Source organism: Adiantum capillus-veneris, chromosome 18 (genome assembly GCF_014529385.1).
Source record: "Adiantum capillus-veneris isolate H3 chromosome 18, ASM1452938v2, whole genome shotgun sequence".
In the NCBI taxonomy this organism is placed as follows: domain Eukaryota; kingdom Viridiplantae; phylum Streptophyta; class Polypodiopsida; order Polypodiales; family Pteridaceae; genus Adiantum; species Adiantum capillus-veneris.
In genome coordinates, this window is record NC_140948.1 from 78470469 (window position 1) to 78488653 (window position 18185).

Sequence of the window (18185 nt, forward strand, 5' to 3'; positions counted from 1 at the left end):
AGGTATCTTCCTCTTTCATCCTAGGGTGGTTTCATGCCGACAAAACATTGGCTTTGAATTAGGGAGTCAACCAAGTAGATGAGAAAAGCCTTTTGAACTTGACCCGATTTTGAGGCTCTTCTTTGTGCAATAAAAGTGTTGACCACCATGTTTTTTCATTCCCTTTGAGTGGGTTGCCACCTTGCAAACCTTGGAGGCTTCCGTAAAGTTGCCTCATGAAAAAGCGGTGTCCAACTGCTGAATGAAGGAAAAGGCCTGTTCTTTTTGGGCAAGGGAGGCTATTAATGATACCATATAGGAGTAGACGATGGGTGAGGCCAACTACTTTATGGATATCAACATTTTGCAGATTTGTTTGAGAGTTAGTTTCGTAGGGCCTTGGGGAAGTTGGTTTGGTCAGAGAGATGTTGCATCTTGGTACTTTCCCTTAGCTTTCCTGGTGGATGATGAGTGGGTCCCTCTTGCCTCTCTCACAGTATGGTTGTGCCGTAGATGTGCATCCTTTTTGCAGTATATCATCAAGAAATGCTAGAGTGGATGCGGTTGATGGTGGCAGAGCATAGGGCTGGGTTTCACTGTCCCTTGGCTTTTGTGAGCTGCTACAAGAGGTTTTTACATTGGATGCTTTATACCAGTCAACTAAGCAACACTAGATTTTGTGGTTTTTGCTACATCGCATGAGGCGGCCAGAGCTTCGGCCAGATTTGTGTAGGCTTATCACAATCCATATAGCTACATTTCACTTCTTGATTAGAGAATCTCTATCCCTAGATGTATCTTGTGGTTTGTTTTGGGATTTTCCCCCATGATCTCATTGTATATCTTTTTAGGCTTTTTCCCATATCTCTTGTTATGGACCTATGGTCCATTTTATGTAATGCAAAGGGTCAAAAGCTCCACTTTTATTGCGAGAAATCTACTATGATGACCCGATACAACACCAGGATATGCATAGGAGTCTACATACGCAACTATTTCTGTCCACATCTAAAAATAGGTGTTGATCTATCAACCCACCCTGTTGTCCTATTGAATACCATCACCTTGGTTTTGCCAAGGTTGATGGAGGGCCCACTTTCATGTGCATAAGCAACTTCAAGCTTTAATTTGAGAGAGAGAGAGAGAGAGAGAGAGAGAGAGAGAGAGAGAGAGAGAGAGGTTTTTCAACACAGTTTTAATCTAAGAGAACTTCAAGCTTTGATTTGAGAGCACTTCAGGTGAATACTTGGGGCTATTCCACCATCAACTTCTTTTCGCCAATGAGCCGGTATGGAAGTTTAGGAGGGGGTCCTATTGCTGCGTCAATAGAGCTCAAGATGATGGTAAAGGCTCTTCATCAGGCAGGGATTGAGGTGATGGTTTAGCTATTTGAAATGGTTGCGGTTCTGAAATTTTGGAAGGTGCTGATAAGTGTGGATGATGCATGGTATTATCATACTGATTAGATGAGAGCTATGAAAAGATAAGCTCTATAACCTATGTTTCGTTGGCTTGCAGGTAATCATAGATGTTGTCTATAATCATACTAATGAAGCAGATGATGAATTTCCATACACAACATCATTTCGAGGCATTGATAATCTGGTAGTGTATCAATGATAGTTTTGTGTTTGTCTAAAAAAAGGGAGTGCGTTTTTATCTTATTAATATCAAATATGTTTGTTTTGTCTATGATTCTTGTTGTCCCTTTCTTGTGCGTCTCAAGAAAAATCCCATGTGGCACCGTGACAAGCTCTCATGCATATGAGCTGGCCTTCTCACCAGAATTCTTCTCTCTATAGACAGTGCTGATTTTTTCTTTCCAAACCTTATTTTCTGGCAGGGTCTCTCTCTCTAGAATCTGTTCTTTTTCTGTTGACAGATTTACTCTACTAAAGTCTGCAGAATTTTTTCTCTTCGCAGATTCTCTGTCTAGAATCTGCTCATTTCTCTCTCAACATTTTTGCAAATTTTATTTTTCTAAAAACAGAGAGCTTCCTATTCCTTCGAGAATTTTTACTTCAAGAATTGCCAGATACATCTTTGAAGTCTCTTGGAATGTTCCTAAGACGTCCAAAACTTCTCTTCTCTTCTTCTTTCTTCAAAAACAATGTGTCTCTCCATGTTTAGAGAGAAACAGTTGTGGTGGGATACAGATGGGAGACAGCCCACAGGACAGTCGCGAGATCTGAGCATGGGAGTAGAGGTTCAGGAGGAGTAGGAGTGCTATTTAGGGAGGAGTTACAGCCACTACTAAATATTGTACGGAGAGATGATCATGCTAGATACATGTGGGTGAGGCTGAGAGCTGACACATGCCAATTTCTATACATTGCCAAATGTTACTTCCCCCCCAGTACGTTAGTATATGCTACATCCAGAGGACAGTTCACCTTTCTCTATACTAGATGATGATATATGGGAGTTTTCTAGGGATGGTGATATCATCCTCCTAGGGGACTTCAATGCCCGAACGGGCAACTCTTAGACAGTCTTCTACGACACTTCAGATGGGATGCTTAGAGAGCTGGATGAGGGTGAGTTGGGGCTTGATAGATGCTCACATGATAGAGAGCAGACGAAGTATGGGAGATACCTCACGGAGATGACGATTGCACATGGGTTAGCCATACTTAATGGCTTACAACGATATCCTGGATCAACCGGTTTCACATGCTTTCCACACAGACACGGGGCTAGTACAGTGGACTATGTTATGGCACAGCCAAGCTTTATTCCTTGTATTCAGGATTTTATAGTGGGAGCCAGACCAATGGGTGTAGAAGTGGATCATGCACTTTTGATATTTTCTGTTTCATTTCAGTATAGCACAGCGCAAACATCAGGAGGTAGGTCACATACCCGTTATACATTTACATTAGAGACTGACTCAGTTTATACAGAGGAGATCTATATCCGTCTATGCACAGCTGGTCTTGGCCTCTCAGTGGAGGAGTGCACCACTTTACTGACTGAGACACTGCATGGTGCAGCATTAGAGGCATACCCACACACTCAGCCGGGTTGGAGGCGATATTCTGGGAGCATACCCCAGAATAGTTGGTATGATGAGGAGTGCAGAGAGATGAGAGCCCAGCTTCAGAGGGATCTTCTTTTAGGAGTCATCACTTATAGACAATCTCGGATTGCTTCCCGACGCCTTGTGCGACATAAGAAACGAGCTTACTTGGCCTAGATGGAGTGAGACTTGTATCAGCTGTTCTTGAGTAGAGACTTAGGAGAGGCATGGCGATTCTTTTATGAGCACTCCCCTCCCCCAGTGATTACTTCTCCTGATGTGTGGAGCCAGTATGCCTCATCGTTATATATGGTTCCTGGACAGGACCCCCTTCCAGATCCTACAGAGCCATGCCCACCTACCAGCACCTTCTTTACCACTGAGATGGTAAAGAGAGCCATTGACAGGATGAGGACCAGCAGGGCATATGATCACGATGGTCTAGTAGCATAGCACTTTACACCATAGTTACCCGGAACGTGGAACGGGAACGGCGACGGGATCCCCGCGAAACAAGGGAATGGCTAGGGCTCCGGAACGGGCACGGCGCGGAACGGGAGGTATAAAAAACACCCAAATAGTGCATTTTTTAGCTCCTTGTGTTTAAATACAAGGAGTATTAGAGTGCTTTGACTCTAATACTCACAAAAAACTCGTTTTGAAGACCATTCAACCTTGCTATGACTAGATGATGAGAGAGAGAGAGAGAGAGAGAGAGAGAGAGAGAGAGAGAGAGAGAGAGGGAGAGATTTGAGAGAGTGGGAGGGAGAGGAAGAGAGCTTGAAGGCTTAAAGCTTTGAGCCTTGAGAGAGTGAGTCTTGAGAGGGAGAGATCTTGAGAGTGTGAGAGGGAGAGAGCTTGAGGCTTGAGGATTAGCTTGTGGAGAGAAAGGGGGAGGGGGGTGCATTTTATGAGTCCTTGAGGCCTTGCACACTTCAAAAAGAAGCCCAAACATTTACTTCAATTTTTTTAATTTTTGCCAAATTTGTTTGTAGCCGTTGGCTGTTCCGGGGGCGTTCCGAAACGTTCCGGAACGGCCGTTCCGGTTTGCACTAGCCACCCGGAACGTCAGACGTTCCGGGACGTTTCGGAACGTTCGGGAAGGGAACTGCCCCCGCAACCCGGAACGGGGGCTAGGGGGCGTTCCCCGGTAGCTATGCTTTACACATGCTAGAGATATGTTGGTAGAAGTTCTTGTAGTGTTGTTCAATCGTGCCATGTGTGAGGGGTTACCTGAGACTTGGAGATTGTCTACTATTGTGCCTATCTTCAAAGCAGGTGATCCTACAGAGCCTGGGAATTACCGCACTATTATGGTTGGGCACACATTGGCATGGTTGTATGCATCCATTCTTGAGCAGCAGTTGAGTAATCGGGTAGACGGTGAGGGTGTATGAGCAAAGGGCCAGGCCGGTTTCAGGAGGGATTTCTCCACTCTTGATCATATTTTGACACTCAGAGCCATCATTGAGGAGGGCATGTCACATGGGAGACGGATTTATTGTAGCTTTGTGGATTTCCGCAAAGCATTTGACATGGTACCGAGAGCTCGATTGATGTGCAGATTGCAGGAGATGGGGGTGCCCATAGTTTTGATTTGGGGGTTTATGGCTTTGTATAGATAAGTGATGGGACATGTACGCACTCCAAAGGGGATATCTGATTTAGTTCACTCCACCATTGGGGTGAAACAGGGTTGCCCATTGTCTCCTACTCTACTTGGTATGTATGTTGATGAGGTGTCTGATTACATTGGTAGAGAGGGTGATAGAGGTGCCCAGCTGGCAGGGACGTGGATCCCATTGTTGTTATATGCTGATGATATGGTGTTGATCTTTGACTCACCAGAGGGTATGCAGCCTCAGTTGGATGCATTACACAAATTTGCAGAGGATAGTGGATTGTCTGTAAACCTTGGTAAAACCAAGGTTATGGTGTTTAACACACACCACATTGGATCAGGAAATCAACACTGACTTTCACATATGGTCAAGAGATTGTAGAGTATACAAATGCATACACTTACCTTTGGGTTGTCTTCATTGGGCCGAAGTTTTCTTTGGGGAGAGCAGCAGAGACTAGACTGACTAGAGCTTTTGCGGCCTTGGGAGGCTTGGAGAGGATGTATTCGCAGGTTCAGTTCCAAGAACCTCGGACAAAGTTATGGCTCTTTGATACCTTAGTAGCCTCAGCTATGTTGTATGGGGTGCAGATATGGCGACCTTCTGTCGGCCAGGATGGTTGGAGACGTATTGAGAGGCCCTTGGTATCTATGATCTCTCGACCGATTAGAGCCAAGGCCTCTGTACCCCACGCTATCATTCGAGCAGAGCTAGCTGCCCCTCCTATGGAGATTGAGCACTTACCAGATCAGTCTCCTTTGTGCACAGCTTGTGGGATACTACTAGGGACAGATATGCTAGACTGGCCTTAAGTCTTCCAGAGAGTTAGCTCTTCACAGGGACACTTCATGCTGGTATGCACAGATAACATCATGGTTTCAAACGCATGGTTTCACCATGGACATGCTGCCCCCTTTCCAGTACTCTCTTTAGGCACCCTCGATGTCTCTTACACGGGTGGAGATTACTAGACTCATTCGTTAGGACCTGATCCAACTGGATAGTAGGAGGACATGGATAGAGCCGCCACAGGAGTTGGGCACGAAGATGGCTTTCTATAGAGAGCATCTTCTCCACCTTACAGGAGATGGGTTTGTGATTCGACCCAGCTACATGGACACACATATTTCTCATGGTTTGCAGTGTGCCATTGGTCAGATACGCACATCCTCACATTAGCTGGAGATTGAGACTGATAGATTTAGAGGGATACCAGCAGACAACAGGATATGCCGCTTATGCCAGTTAGAGCCAGAGATAGAGCTACATTACATATGTCATTGCACAGTGTACTATGAGATACAGGGCCGCTTCCATTGCTTATTCAAAGAGGGTTTCGGTCCTTTCTCTAGGGTCATGAGTTATGAGGATCAGAGATGTCTTGGGCTATATCTACTTGAGTTACACAGTTATAGAGACACTTTACTGGGGGGAGAGAGAGAGAGACAGTCCCAGAGACAGATTACAGATTTCTTTTCACTAGATATGGGACAGCCAGAGTAGCAATCATCATTGCAGAACTCGGCCTACGCTCATTCGGCCACTACCGGCACTCACATCCATCGAGGACTGGAGCTACGGAGATCCAGACGGCCACGATTGAGGAGAGGGGCTACACATCATCGACGGAGACTACAAACAGAGGATTCGAGCCATACTCTCTCGATATCCAGAGTGCAAATGAGGATGGATTCTAGTAGTAGTATCTAGTTCTTTTGTACCAAGACATGGTATTAGATTCACCATTTTGTAATAGATTGGTCTCGTAGGTCATTTTGGCCTTTGGAAGATGTTAATATAACATTTCATTTCATCTCTCTCTCTCTCTCTTTCTCTTTCTACCCCTCCCTTCTACATGTTCTTTCCAACTTCACCCATGGCAAGCAAAATCAAGTACATACTTCACTCCAAGCATTCGAATCAGAAATAAAGACATGGAGAAGAGAGATGGAGGAATGGAGGAGCACAAAGATTAATTATCTTCGGGAGAAAGAAGAGAAGGAAACGAGGTGGAAAGAGGAGGAACAACTTATCAACAAAATTGCCACACTAGAGAGTAACATCTTGGACCTCCACTAAGAGATGGCTGCATTAAGATCAAAAAACGGATCCAAAGAGGGAGAATTTAAGCCATCTTTGCGGGAGGAAATTGACAACATAAAGGACCAAGTAAAAACCATAAAGAACGAGGAACAGAAAAATAAAAAAGCAATGTCTTCATGGGCTGAAGTGGTTGTGAAGAGTCACAACAAAAGGTAGATGTGGTAGAGAAATGGATTGAGGTGGTGAAGAAAGGGAAAAGTATGGTGTCAACACCCACACCCACTCTCATAAAGATGACCTTGGAAGAGGAACAAAAACGGAGGACGAGAGCCATGCATGTCAAAATATCTGGTCTTAAAGATCAAGATAATATAGAAGTGGAAGTGAAAGAGCTCTTGAAAATGATGGGGATCACGTCTTTGACACGTACGAAAACTTGGAGAGTGGGTGAGAAGAGCATAGAAACAGATGCATCCTCATCCGAAGAGCGCGCTCTCATCTTATGCTTCCCTTCAATGGAAGCCAAGAAGGAATTTTTACAAAAAAAAGATCTACTCTAAAGAAGACAAAAATCTTCTTGGGCGATGACCTGACCTTAGCACAACTACCACACATGCAGGAGGTCATGCCAAGGATTCAGACAGCAAGAGAAAGAGGGAAGATTAGTGATATTAGACAGAGGCACCACCTGACGGTGCGAGACTTATGGGACTAAAATTAACATAGCTGCATGGAACTACAATGGGTTTATGAGATTGGATGCAGGAGCATTTGAGGACAGTTTCAGTGGGAGGGACATTGTTTTTTACTCAGAGACACATCGGGCGCCTGGACAACACCTACCACATGTTAGTGGATATAGATGGGAGTCCGCTAGTAGACAGGAATGAGGTGTTAGATCTTAGAGGACGAGGGTCCAATGGAGTAGCAATTCTATACAAGGAGGAGCTACAACCAATAGTGCACATTGTACGCAAAGATGCTTGTGCTCGGTATATGTGGGTGAGATTGAGGCCCGAGACTTGCAAATATTTCTACATTGCCACAAGCTATTTTTCCCCTAGTACATCAGTCTATGCTGGGCCTAAAGGAAAGTCACCGTTCTCTGTCCTAGACGATCGTATCAAGAGTTTTCCAGGGATGGTGACACCATCTTCAGAGGAGACTTCAATGCCCGGACGGGCAATGCTCAGACAGTCTTCTATGACACTTTAGAGGAGATGCTTAGAGGGCTGAATGCAAGCGATTTGGGGCTTGACAGACATGCCTAGGACAAAGAGTAGACAAAGTATGCGAGACATCTAATGGAGATGGTGACTCCATATGGTTTGGCCATATTTAATGGCCTACAGCATTTTCCTAGAGCGGCAGGTTTCACATGCTTTCGAGACTGGGCAGGGGGCCAACACAATGGACTATGTCATGGCACAGCTGAACTTTATCCCTTGCATTCAGGATTTCACAGTAGGGCTCTTTATAGATGAGTGGTGGGACATGTACGGACTCCAAAGGGGATATCTGATTTAGTTCTATCACGAAGCTGTGGCAACCACTAACCTTAGTTGTTGGTTTCTTTCCCTTGATTTTTATTTAATTTTTGGGACCCTCTTTTTGAAGTCACAAATAGTCGGACATTGTGTGGCTAGTTTGAAATGGCTGATGGCCAAGAGTTTCAACCGCACTCGGGAAGGGCAGGTTGCCACGAGATTGTCAGGTCAGTCTCGGCATTGGAATCCTAGCAATAAAAGGGTGTCTAGGCTTAGTTCAAAATCGTTTAGGCCCCTCGCTAATAAGTCGGTGGGTACTAGGAATTTCACTCAAAAGAGGCAAAGCGGTTGAAGATGCAATTTCCCAGTCCAACATAAAGAGGGGGCTCCCAAAATAACAAAGGAGGCTGATTTGACTTTATCAAGTGACTACTGTGTGTGTGTGTGTGTAGTGGGTGCAAGCGATCACAGCTCTAATGGAAAGCTTGCCTTCTCCCTTGCTCTATGTAGCACGATGATTCCACTCTCGTGCATCTCTCTCCCCCTTTGAATACAGAAACGTGATGCCCCGCTCAAAGGCTCTTCATCTATATGTACAATTGTGTGGATTCATGCACGATTGCCAAGGCAAGAGCCTCTTGCACAGGTACTCGATTAGCTTATCCCCCGCAATACAAGTGAATTCGGAGAGATTTCACGCAAGAAATGTCGTCCGATTCAAAGGGTCTGTATCCCTACAGGTGCAGGAGCCCGAGGGCTTGCTACGGATGCGACCAACATGCGAAACCGAGCCCGAAAAAGTGAATTACAGCCTGCTGTGTATTTTTGCAGGTTTAGGGTTTCGACCCTAATTAATCCCTAATACCCCCAAGAGCTTCGGGGAAGCATTGGGATCACTAAACAAGTGATCTTGTGCATTTTCAGGGCAGAAAACAGAGAATTCAGAGTTTTCTCCCAAGTTTTATAAGTGTCACAAACTGCTGACGTGTCAAAGCCTAAAGAATGGAGCCAACTTGAAGATGCCGGCTGAGGGGCCTAAACTATAAGAGAACAAGTAACAGAAGAAGAAGTCCTACCAACTTACGGGGACCCCGTCCGATTGGGCCCCAAGTGACATAAAGGATTAAAATGAAGCAGGACCCACACACAGGAAAAAAACTGATGACATGGTAGATTTTCAAAAATTGCGCTGGCATGATGACGTGGCAGGCTGTACGGATTGACGTGATTTACATTGGCAGCTTTTTGGTTTTTCTTTTGGACCAGATGCTTTTGAGTTTGAAGGCTTTTCATTGTAATTGCTTTTTAGGCCAAGGGCCTTTAAATATGAGGTTAGGGCTTATTCTCTGGCATGCTTCCTGGAGAAGGTGCAGAGTTTGGGTATTGGCTTGTACTGTGTTGATGCAATATAAAGAAACACCGAAAGGGGCGCCAAGGTTTGGGGCCAATACTCTCTGGGGTGGAATTCCGCCACTCCGTGTCGCGTGTTGTCTCTCTCTCTGTGTGTGTGTGTGTGTGTCTCTCTCTCTCTCTCTCTCAGTTCAGTTGTTAATTGAAGTGCTTAAAGTTGTTGAGTTTGTTCTTTTCTATTGGCAGGTGGTGCTCGTCTTGTGACAGTGGTATCAGAGCATCAGGCGTGTGCTTTTCTGAAAGCATACCGGTCCTACAAAAGAGCAGACAGAGCTATTGGAAATTTTATTTGAGGTATCTTCGCTCTCCAACCCGGACTTATTAGCCACTCCCATCCTTACTTCATCGCGCATCGGGCACGCTCCTGTCTTCATCGCTGTGTCTTACAGGGCATAAGCCATAAAGAACCCAAGACTTGGAATTCATGTATTCAGCAGAATATTTGCAGTTTTTGCTCAACGAAGTCCACGACATTCTTTCGCGGCATCCTTAGCAGAATCTTCCGATGCTGCAAAGTTCTCAACAATTTTTGAACTACATGTTACCCCCTCTGATGCCCCAGGTGGTACCTCCTCCTCCGGCACCAGAAAGTACGAGAGCTTCCAACCGGCAACCTTCTTAGCCGTCTGCTCCGATCGGGGGAGTTTTCAAGAATATGGTGCAGCCATTTGACCCTTATACAGTACAACAGCCTTTGCCACCGCCATTGCCCTCACCTCTACCACCACCACCCCCACCAGGCTACAATGGTTGGAGCCCATATGGATACCCTTATTATCCATACCCAGGATATGCGCCTAACCAACCCAAAGATTTCAAAGATGGTGGCACGATAGTCAAATTTTTCAGTTTTTCCGGGGTGAAAGATCGCAAGAAAGCATTGTAGTTCCTACAGCAATTCGACAACATCTATGCTTTAGGGAACTATACAGAAGAATCCAAGATTTCTCGAGCAGCGCGATTTCTTAAAGATAATGCTATGCAATGGTGGAGTTCAATCGTGACACAACCGCATGTCCCAAGGACCTGGCAAGCTTTCAAGACAGTTTTTGCATAGTTACATGACTTCTATGTAGTCCGGATTTTGGCAGAGTGGGACAACTTTAAAATGCTTGCCACTGAAACCATGGACGAATATAACCAAAGGTTTCTCGACGTGTACCTTCCGGTGTCCTTCTTTAGATCTGTTCCCTTGGAGGCCCAATGCGAGCGATACACCATTGGACTACCATCACCATTGCAGGAATATTGTCTATTCAAGCCAGTCTCCACCATGCAAGAACTTATGAACCATGCCGCAGTCGGCTACAAACTGATGAAGGGAAAGTTAGTGTTCACCACAGAAGAATCTTCGGCCACTAACCACAACTTTCGCCAACAAAGAACAAATTCTGGAGAGTGTCGTGAAAGTCAACCACAAAGGCCTCGTTTGACACCTCAACAACGAGACACCTTACTACAAGATGTTTTGGATGCTTTGAAATAGGACATAACTATTTTGGTTGTCCCCAATGCAAGGTTGGATCAAAACGTACGTACTGATCCGTTCCGTACCGTATGGACGTTATGTACAGATCCGTACCATAGAGAACGATCCGTACGCCGTTTTTTTTTTTTTTTTTGTGGGTTTGGGGTGTGTGGGAAGCCCGTACAATGCTGATTTAAAATAAAAATCCAAATCTCTTGCAATAGTTACATAGTATATGGTTGTCTTGTAAAACGTGTCTTTGAATGTCTCTATAAGTTGTTGGCTTCTCTCTTGTTTTTTATTGGAAATGTCCTAGAAAATTTAGTACTTTGCGGTTTTTTTACAAGAGTACGTATTTTTACGTACGTAAAAAATTTTCCTGTACGGAACAACGTACAGTACGTACATATACGCCACGTACAGTACGTTTGGTTGACACACCCGCGGAGCCGACTCCCGTGTCGACGGTCGACAGAAAGCCAGGACCATCTCCAGCCAAATGAGCTAAACCCAGCTATTGGATTAGTACTTGACATCTTTGGCATATGCCTTGAAAGTACAAATGAATTGTGTCGAACATATGGCAAAGTCAATGGCTTCAAAGCCCTTATTTTCTTTGACCCCGGAGCTACAGAGAACTTCATCCATCCAGGATTCTTAAAGCAGATGTACTTTGATTATGATGCAGAGGGTGGAGAAATTGAAGCTGAGCTAGCCACGGGGCAAACTCAAAAAGTGAAGGGGATCGGGGAGCACCACAGACGGAGAGTGAGAGAGAGAAGGAGACACACGCAAATGTGGGTGGGGAGACTGTGAAGTGGCAGCTCCCCCTATACAGTATACTCACTATAAGTATAGGGTAACAGTGGGCGGGCGCCCATGACCTAGGCGACCGGTCAAGGCACATAGGCCTTAACCCCAACAACCTCCCACTTAAAGGCCAATGTGCCTTTAAGCAAGATCTACTAGTGTACAACTAATAGAAGGTGAGAGATTCTCTCAACCTATGCCCACTGACTCTCGATGAGCTAGTGCATCCGGCTCTACTGAGAGACAAACATCCCGCTACGGAAGCCACACAGAGCTAGCTCCAAGCTCTTCAAAGAGTCTACAAGAGCTCATGCACTCCTGCAAGGATCGGTCCAATACTTGCAAACCTCCCCTATGCTCTATGCCGAGATCAGTCATCGAACAACTAATCAACCCTGCTGCAAATGCTCCCACTGCAGCTGCTATGTCGGGCCTCGAGATCAGCATCTCGTACATGAGGACACCGAACGTTGATGCAACCTTGGCAACCTCTGCCATCTCCAACTCAGAACTCAACTCATGGCAATCCTGTTCCCTATCATAGAGACCATGGCACTCTGACTCCGAGCTCTGGAGTGACTCCTCGTGCCCACCACAGATCACGTGTACCAGGAGTATCCATCTGTCCTGAATCTGCATCAAGCTCTGGCATAAGCATATCAAGAAATGACTCCACAATAGCCGACATCTCAGCATCCATGTGAGTCATCTCTGTCATCACCTCTGATGACTCATCCTGCTGTGACTCACTAGAGCTGTCCCGCTCTACCTGTGCATCCGTAGACGCAACCTGCACAACAAGGTCACTGCTCTGCACTCGATGCAAAGCATCCTGCAACCCACAAGCAAAAGAGACTCGCCTGCTCTCTCGCTCTCTACCTGGTTGCATGATCACAGAGAAAACACCGTCTCTCCCGTGATCCACATGCAATGGGTAACGTGTACCACTCCTGGCACCTCTCGCAATCACTAGTGAACCCAAATGCATCACAAAATCTCACTCTCGTAGCGAAATCTGACATCCACAATCTCTAAGCTGACCAATTGAGATCAAACTCACTGTCCAATCTGGTACATAGCGCACATGTCGTAACAAGTAAGATGCACCACTCGGTAATGAGTCACATCTCCTGCACTTGCTATCGCATGCACCGATCCATCGGTCAAACATACATTGCCAAGCATCCCGCTAGAATAGCTACAAAACCATTCACGATGCGGCGTGACATTAAACATAGCATCTGCGTCTAGAAACCACTGCGAAGGGAGTGCACTATCCATATGTATAGCATCTCGTGCATAGCTCGAGGTAAAAGTGACATCCCCGTCACTAGTATACTTCGACACTACATCTGCCTCAACTGTCAAAGCAATTGAGTCCATGGCATCACTACATACATCTCTGAGACTGCCATGTCTCCTATGATGTCGCATACGACGAAAACAACGTCGTCTAACGTGTCCAGAATGACCACAATACCAACATGTCACCTGTCGGTGTGCTCGTGAATGTACATGTCTCACACGAGTCCGTGATGACTCATATCTATCATACATATCATGTAATCTGCGCCAAAGTGCTCTCGAAGTAGCCTCATACATAACAAGAGCATATACAGATTCCGCAAGGTGCAAAGAGAGTGTAGATAGTGCCATCTCCTCTAGCTCCTGCCACTGATCGTCAGACATGTTTGAAGGTCTACCTACATCACCACTCAATGGTCGATGCAACCCTCGCTGTGTCAATGCATCAAGCATACGCTCTCTCCATGCCGCAAAGTCTGACCTATCAAACACGCGCATCTGGGAGAGGTCACAATCTGATTGATCACCTGTCTCTGCCATGAGCACAAGTAGCAAGCTAGATAGCAAAACCACCTCACCAACAACACCTGAAAACTGTCTACCAATATGGCCAGAAACACAATGTAAAACCTGTGAGACACATTCCAAAATAGAGCTCCCGCAATGTCAACCAAATCAGCCCTAAACTGGCTCGAATCGCATCAAAAAAAGTCTGCAAATATGGCTACAAATCAGCCCCAAAACAGCCCCAAAATTCAGCTCTTAAACATCTGCATAAACAAGTCACAAATGTGTCCCAAATCAGCCTACAACTGAGCCATACATGGACACCATACAACTGAGCCATACATGGAAACAATGGTTGAAAATTCAGCACCCAAATAAGCCCTCAAACCTGCCTGTAAACTTGTAAACCTGTAGCTGGAACCTGTTGAAAAACCTCAAGCCATTAGTGCTCGAATCCGGCTACCTAGTTCGTAGCCACACAAGCATACATCACAATACTCACTCCTGTGAGTGTGGCAAGATAACTGTACGCCTGTCAAACCGTGAGCTAATCACCAAGCCCACACTGTGCGGTATCGATGCATACACACGCACAAATCTCCCACCTGTAGAGAACACCGCACGCAAATGCTGAGTGCAACCCGCAATCTCTACCTAGATCGCATAAATGATACGCATAAAACTCCTGGGAAAATTTCGCCAGAGTTTCGTCAGTAAAACGACCACAAAACCAGTAACCAAACTGACTGCACGCTCAAAACCATGAGCAACCAAAGCGCATCAAACCGCACTCCAAATGCATGCATCAATCTCCACACTTTGCATACATCATTGCAAACATCTGCAAATCTAGTACACAAATATCTGCTCTACCTGCGACTGTTAAAAAACATGCTCAAGGCATACATTGCCGAGCTCAAAATGCAATCCCATTAGTCTCCCTGAGCATCAAACCACATAAGGCATACATCGTATCCTCCCACCTGTGAGGAAACTTGCAGCAAATATCACTCTCACATCTGAGAGCAAACCATGTGTGGAATCCTCGACACACAATAAACAACTGTTGCTGCAGAAAATTCAGCGTTCAGAATTTTAAAATTCTGATATGACGAGCGCGTCCGGAGCGTGCCAAAACCCCAAGGTAGACTCTTGGATCACATGTATCCGAGTCCGGGTGTGAAAGCTATGCCAAAAACCTCCATTTCGACCCAAAAACGCAGCATAAACTGCCAAAAGAGGGCTGAAAATGCAGCTCCTCAACCGTAACTCGAATGAAGTTTTTGATGGCTCGAATGGCTTCGAAAAGAGGGTAAAACGCTAGGACGCCTGGTGGAAACGCTCTCGGAAAGCTGAATTTGTCGATGCCGAAGTCGAAACCCTGTTTGCACTCTTGAAAGTGCGCGCGCGCGCGGACGCGATTTCGGGAATGAAATTGGCTCTCCGCTGTCGTCGTGACTGTGCACACACGCGCTCCCTCCGCACCTATGCTCTGATACCAATTGAAGGGGATCGGGGAGCACCACAGACGGAGAGTGAGAGAGAGAAGGAGACACACACGCAAATGTGGGTGGGGAGACTGTGAAGTGGCAGCTCCCCCTATACAGTATACTCACTATAAGTATAGGGTAACAGTGGGCGGGCGCCCATGACCTGGTCGATCGGTCAAGGCACATAGGCCTTAACCCCAACAGAAAGTGGTACCGCTCGTTGGTGCTCTTCCAGTGACTATTCAAGGTTATCATGGTAAAGCTGATTTCCACATCATGAAGTTGGGCAATTGTGACGTTCTATTAAGCATGCCTTGGTATGACAAGAATGATGCGACTCTCCAGCTTCGGAACCGAACCATCACCGTGATGCAGAAGGGCAAGCTAGTCGTCCTCAAAGTGCGATTGTCCGAACAAAACCCTGAATGAACTCTCTAGTTGTTTTATAGTTAGATACTTTTGAACTTTGTTTGGGAAAGTATTGTTTGAAACTTTGTTTGAAATGGATGGTGTCTGTTTTGAACCTGTCTTGGTGCTGATTTGAAATGTTTGACTCTGGTCTTAATACTGGTTTCAATGATTGGTGATTTTACTCCCGGGTGGAGTAGTGAGAAACGATGTTTGAGAATGCTTGTTCATAGTCATGGCCCGGACCCTTGTGGTTATTTGCGGGGGGAGTATTGAATGATTGAAGAGTGCTGTTTTTACTCATGGCCCGGACCCTTGGGTTATTTACGGGGGGAGTATTGTTGTTGTTACTCATGGCCCGGACCTGGATAGTTATGCGGGGGGAGTATTAAGAAGTCTGAGCAGTGGTTACTCTCAGCACCTCCAAACGACGCAGGTTGCAGTCTGGGGGGCGTTTGGTTGTAAAAGGCCTCTATAGCTCATGGCCCGGACATGGATGGTTATTTATGGGGGGAGTGTTCATCGGCGGCTTTATGTTTCTATGTCTTGTAACATGCATATGTGAGCATTTGTGTTGCATTGCTATGTGCCAAGCACTGAATATTCCTAATTGGATGAGATTGCCTGGGTATGTAATTTTAGTGCATCAAGATACCCATGGAAGATCAGTACGGTCTAGGTGTGATGGCTAATTTTACTATACCGGAATATCAAGAGTTCTGATATGCACGAAAGGAGAAGCTAACTCCTTGATTAAAACAGCCGAAAGGAGAAGCTAACTCCTTGATCAAAAGAGCAGAAAGGAGAAGCTAACTCCTTAATAAAAAGAGCAAACTGATTGTCCTTCGGAATGTGCCCCGGCATTTTTTTTTGAGCTAACTTGAGTTGTTTTGCAGATATGTTGAAATTGCGGACGATTACTCTATTTCAAGAAGGGGAGATATCACAAACTGCTGACGTGTCAAAGCCTAAAAGAATGGAGCCAACTTGCAGATGCCGGTCGAGGGGCCTAAACCCTAAGAGAACAAGTAACAGAAGAAGTCCTACCACCTTACGGGGACCCCGTCCGATGGGGCCCCAAGTGACATAAAGGATTAAAATAAAGCAGGACCTACACACAGGAAAAAAACTGATGACGTGGTAGATATTCGAAAATTGCGATGGCAGGATGACATGGCAGGCTGTACGGATTTTCTTGATTTACGCTGGCAGCTTTTTGGCTTTGCTTTTGGACAAGGAGCCTTTGAGTTTGAAGGATTTTCATTGTAATTGCTTTTTAGGCCAAGGGCCTTTAAATATGAGGTTCGGGCTCATTCTCTGGAATGCTTCCTGGAGAAGGTGCAGAGTCTGGGTACCTGCTTGTATTGTGTTGATGTAATATAAAGAAATACTGAAAGGGGCGCCAAGGTTTGGGGCCAATACTCTCTGGGGTTGAATTCCGCCACTCCGTGTCGCTGGTTTGTCTCTCTCTCTCTCTCTCTCTTAGTTAAGTTGTTATTTGAAGTGCTTAAAGTTGTTTAGTCTGTTCTTTTCTATTGGCACGTGGTGCCCGTCTTGTGACAATAAGAATAAAGAAATACCGAAAGGGGTGCTAGTCTTTGTGGCCTTCAGGGTGTCGATGTTAGGTTGGTAGCACTCTAGCTTCCAAGCTGTGGTTTGTTTGAAGTGTTAATTCCAGCCATAGGTTTATTTGTGAAGTTCCTCTGTATCATGAAGTTCAAGTAGAGTTTGTCAAGTAAGGAATCGGATGAAAGCTAAAGTCTACCGCCCTACGGGTGAGTTTCATGGTTTGTCTCGAGGACAGAATCACTTTTTCCTTAAAGAGCGAGCCTTGGTTGGTTTGCGGCAAAGAGATAGAGTACAGGAACTTGGAATTACACTATGGCTTACAGGATAAACCACGCCAGGGAAGAGGGTTCCTCTGCACAGGACAAACAGGCTATTCGTCTAGCGTGCGAGGTTGGCGAGAGTTCACGGCCACCCCTGTCTGTACCTTTTGTTGATTTGAATTCTCCACAAGGTCAAAGGTATATGACTGGGCAATTAGACGAGGATGGGTTCAGGACACAGTTGGTTGTTGCTGAGAATGTGTTCTCTCGGTTGGTGCAGAATCCTAGGTTTATGGAATATGTGCAAGCGCCGCCCAATGCCACAACCGACAAGGCAACCGTCTCATGGAGTAGAGCCTGTTGAGGCTCAAGCCGAGGTTCCTTGTGCGTCCCAGCAGGGTGGTGAGCACTCACATGTTGCGGAGTCACGTGGAGCTCAAAGACAAGTTCCTTCTTTCCATGAATAGGTGGTTAGGACGCCTATTCCACAGGCCTTACCAGGTCAGCCAACCACCTTTCAAAGTCCGCATGCTGCATTAATGGACAAAGAACGAATTTCCATGCTATGCAACAAGTTTTGCGACCACCCACGGTACATCCTGGGTATTTCGGGGATGGATTAGTGTTTCAGAGCATGGCTGGTTTTGTGCCTAGAAGCCAACAATATATACCGGGAACAGTGTTTGGGACTATGCAAGGCATGATGCCAAACCCAATGTATGGTAACATTGGCATGCAACAAGGGTTTCAGTGCAATCCGGGCCAGTTTGGGCTGCCATAGGGCACTTTTGGCATGGATGGTTTTTCC

General features: G+C 45.7%; 1 protein-coding gene across 1 annotated transcript in view; it reads left to right on the top strand.

Annotated features, from left to right (window-relative positions):
• The window catches only part of LOC147435922 (isoamylase 3, chloroplastic-like), a 205298-nt gene that overhangs the window by 122493 nt on the left and 64620 nt on the right, over window positions 1–18185 (top strand). The window contains exons 9-10 of the mRNA XM_086488826.1: window positions 1218–1352; window positions 1498–1584. Of these exons, the coding sequence (XP_086344952.1) occupies window positions 1218–1352; window positions 1498–1584 (222 nt within the window). The remainder of the gene's footprint in view (window positions 1–1217; window positions 1353–1497; window positions 1585–18185) is intronic.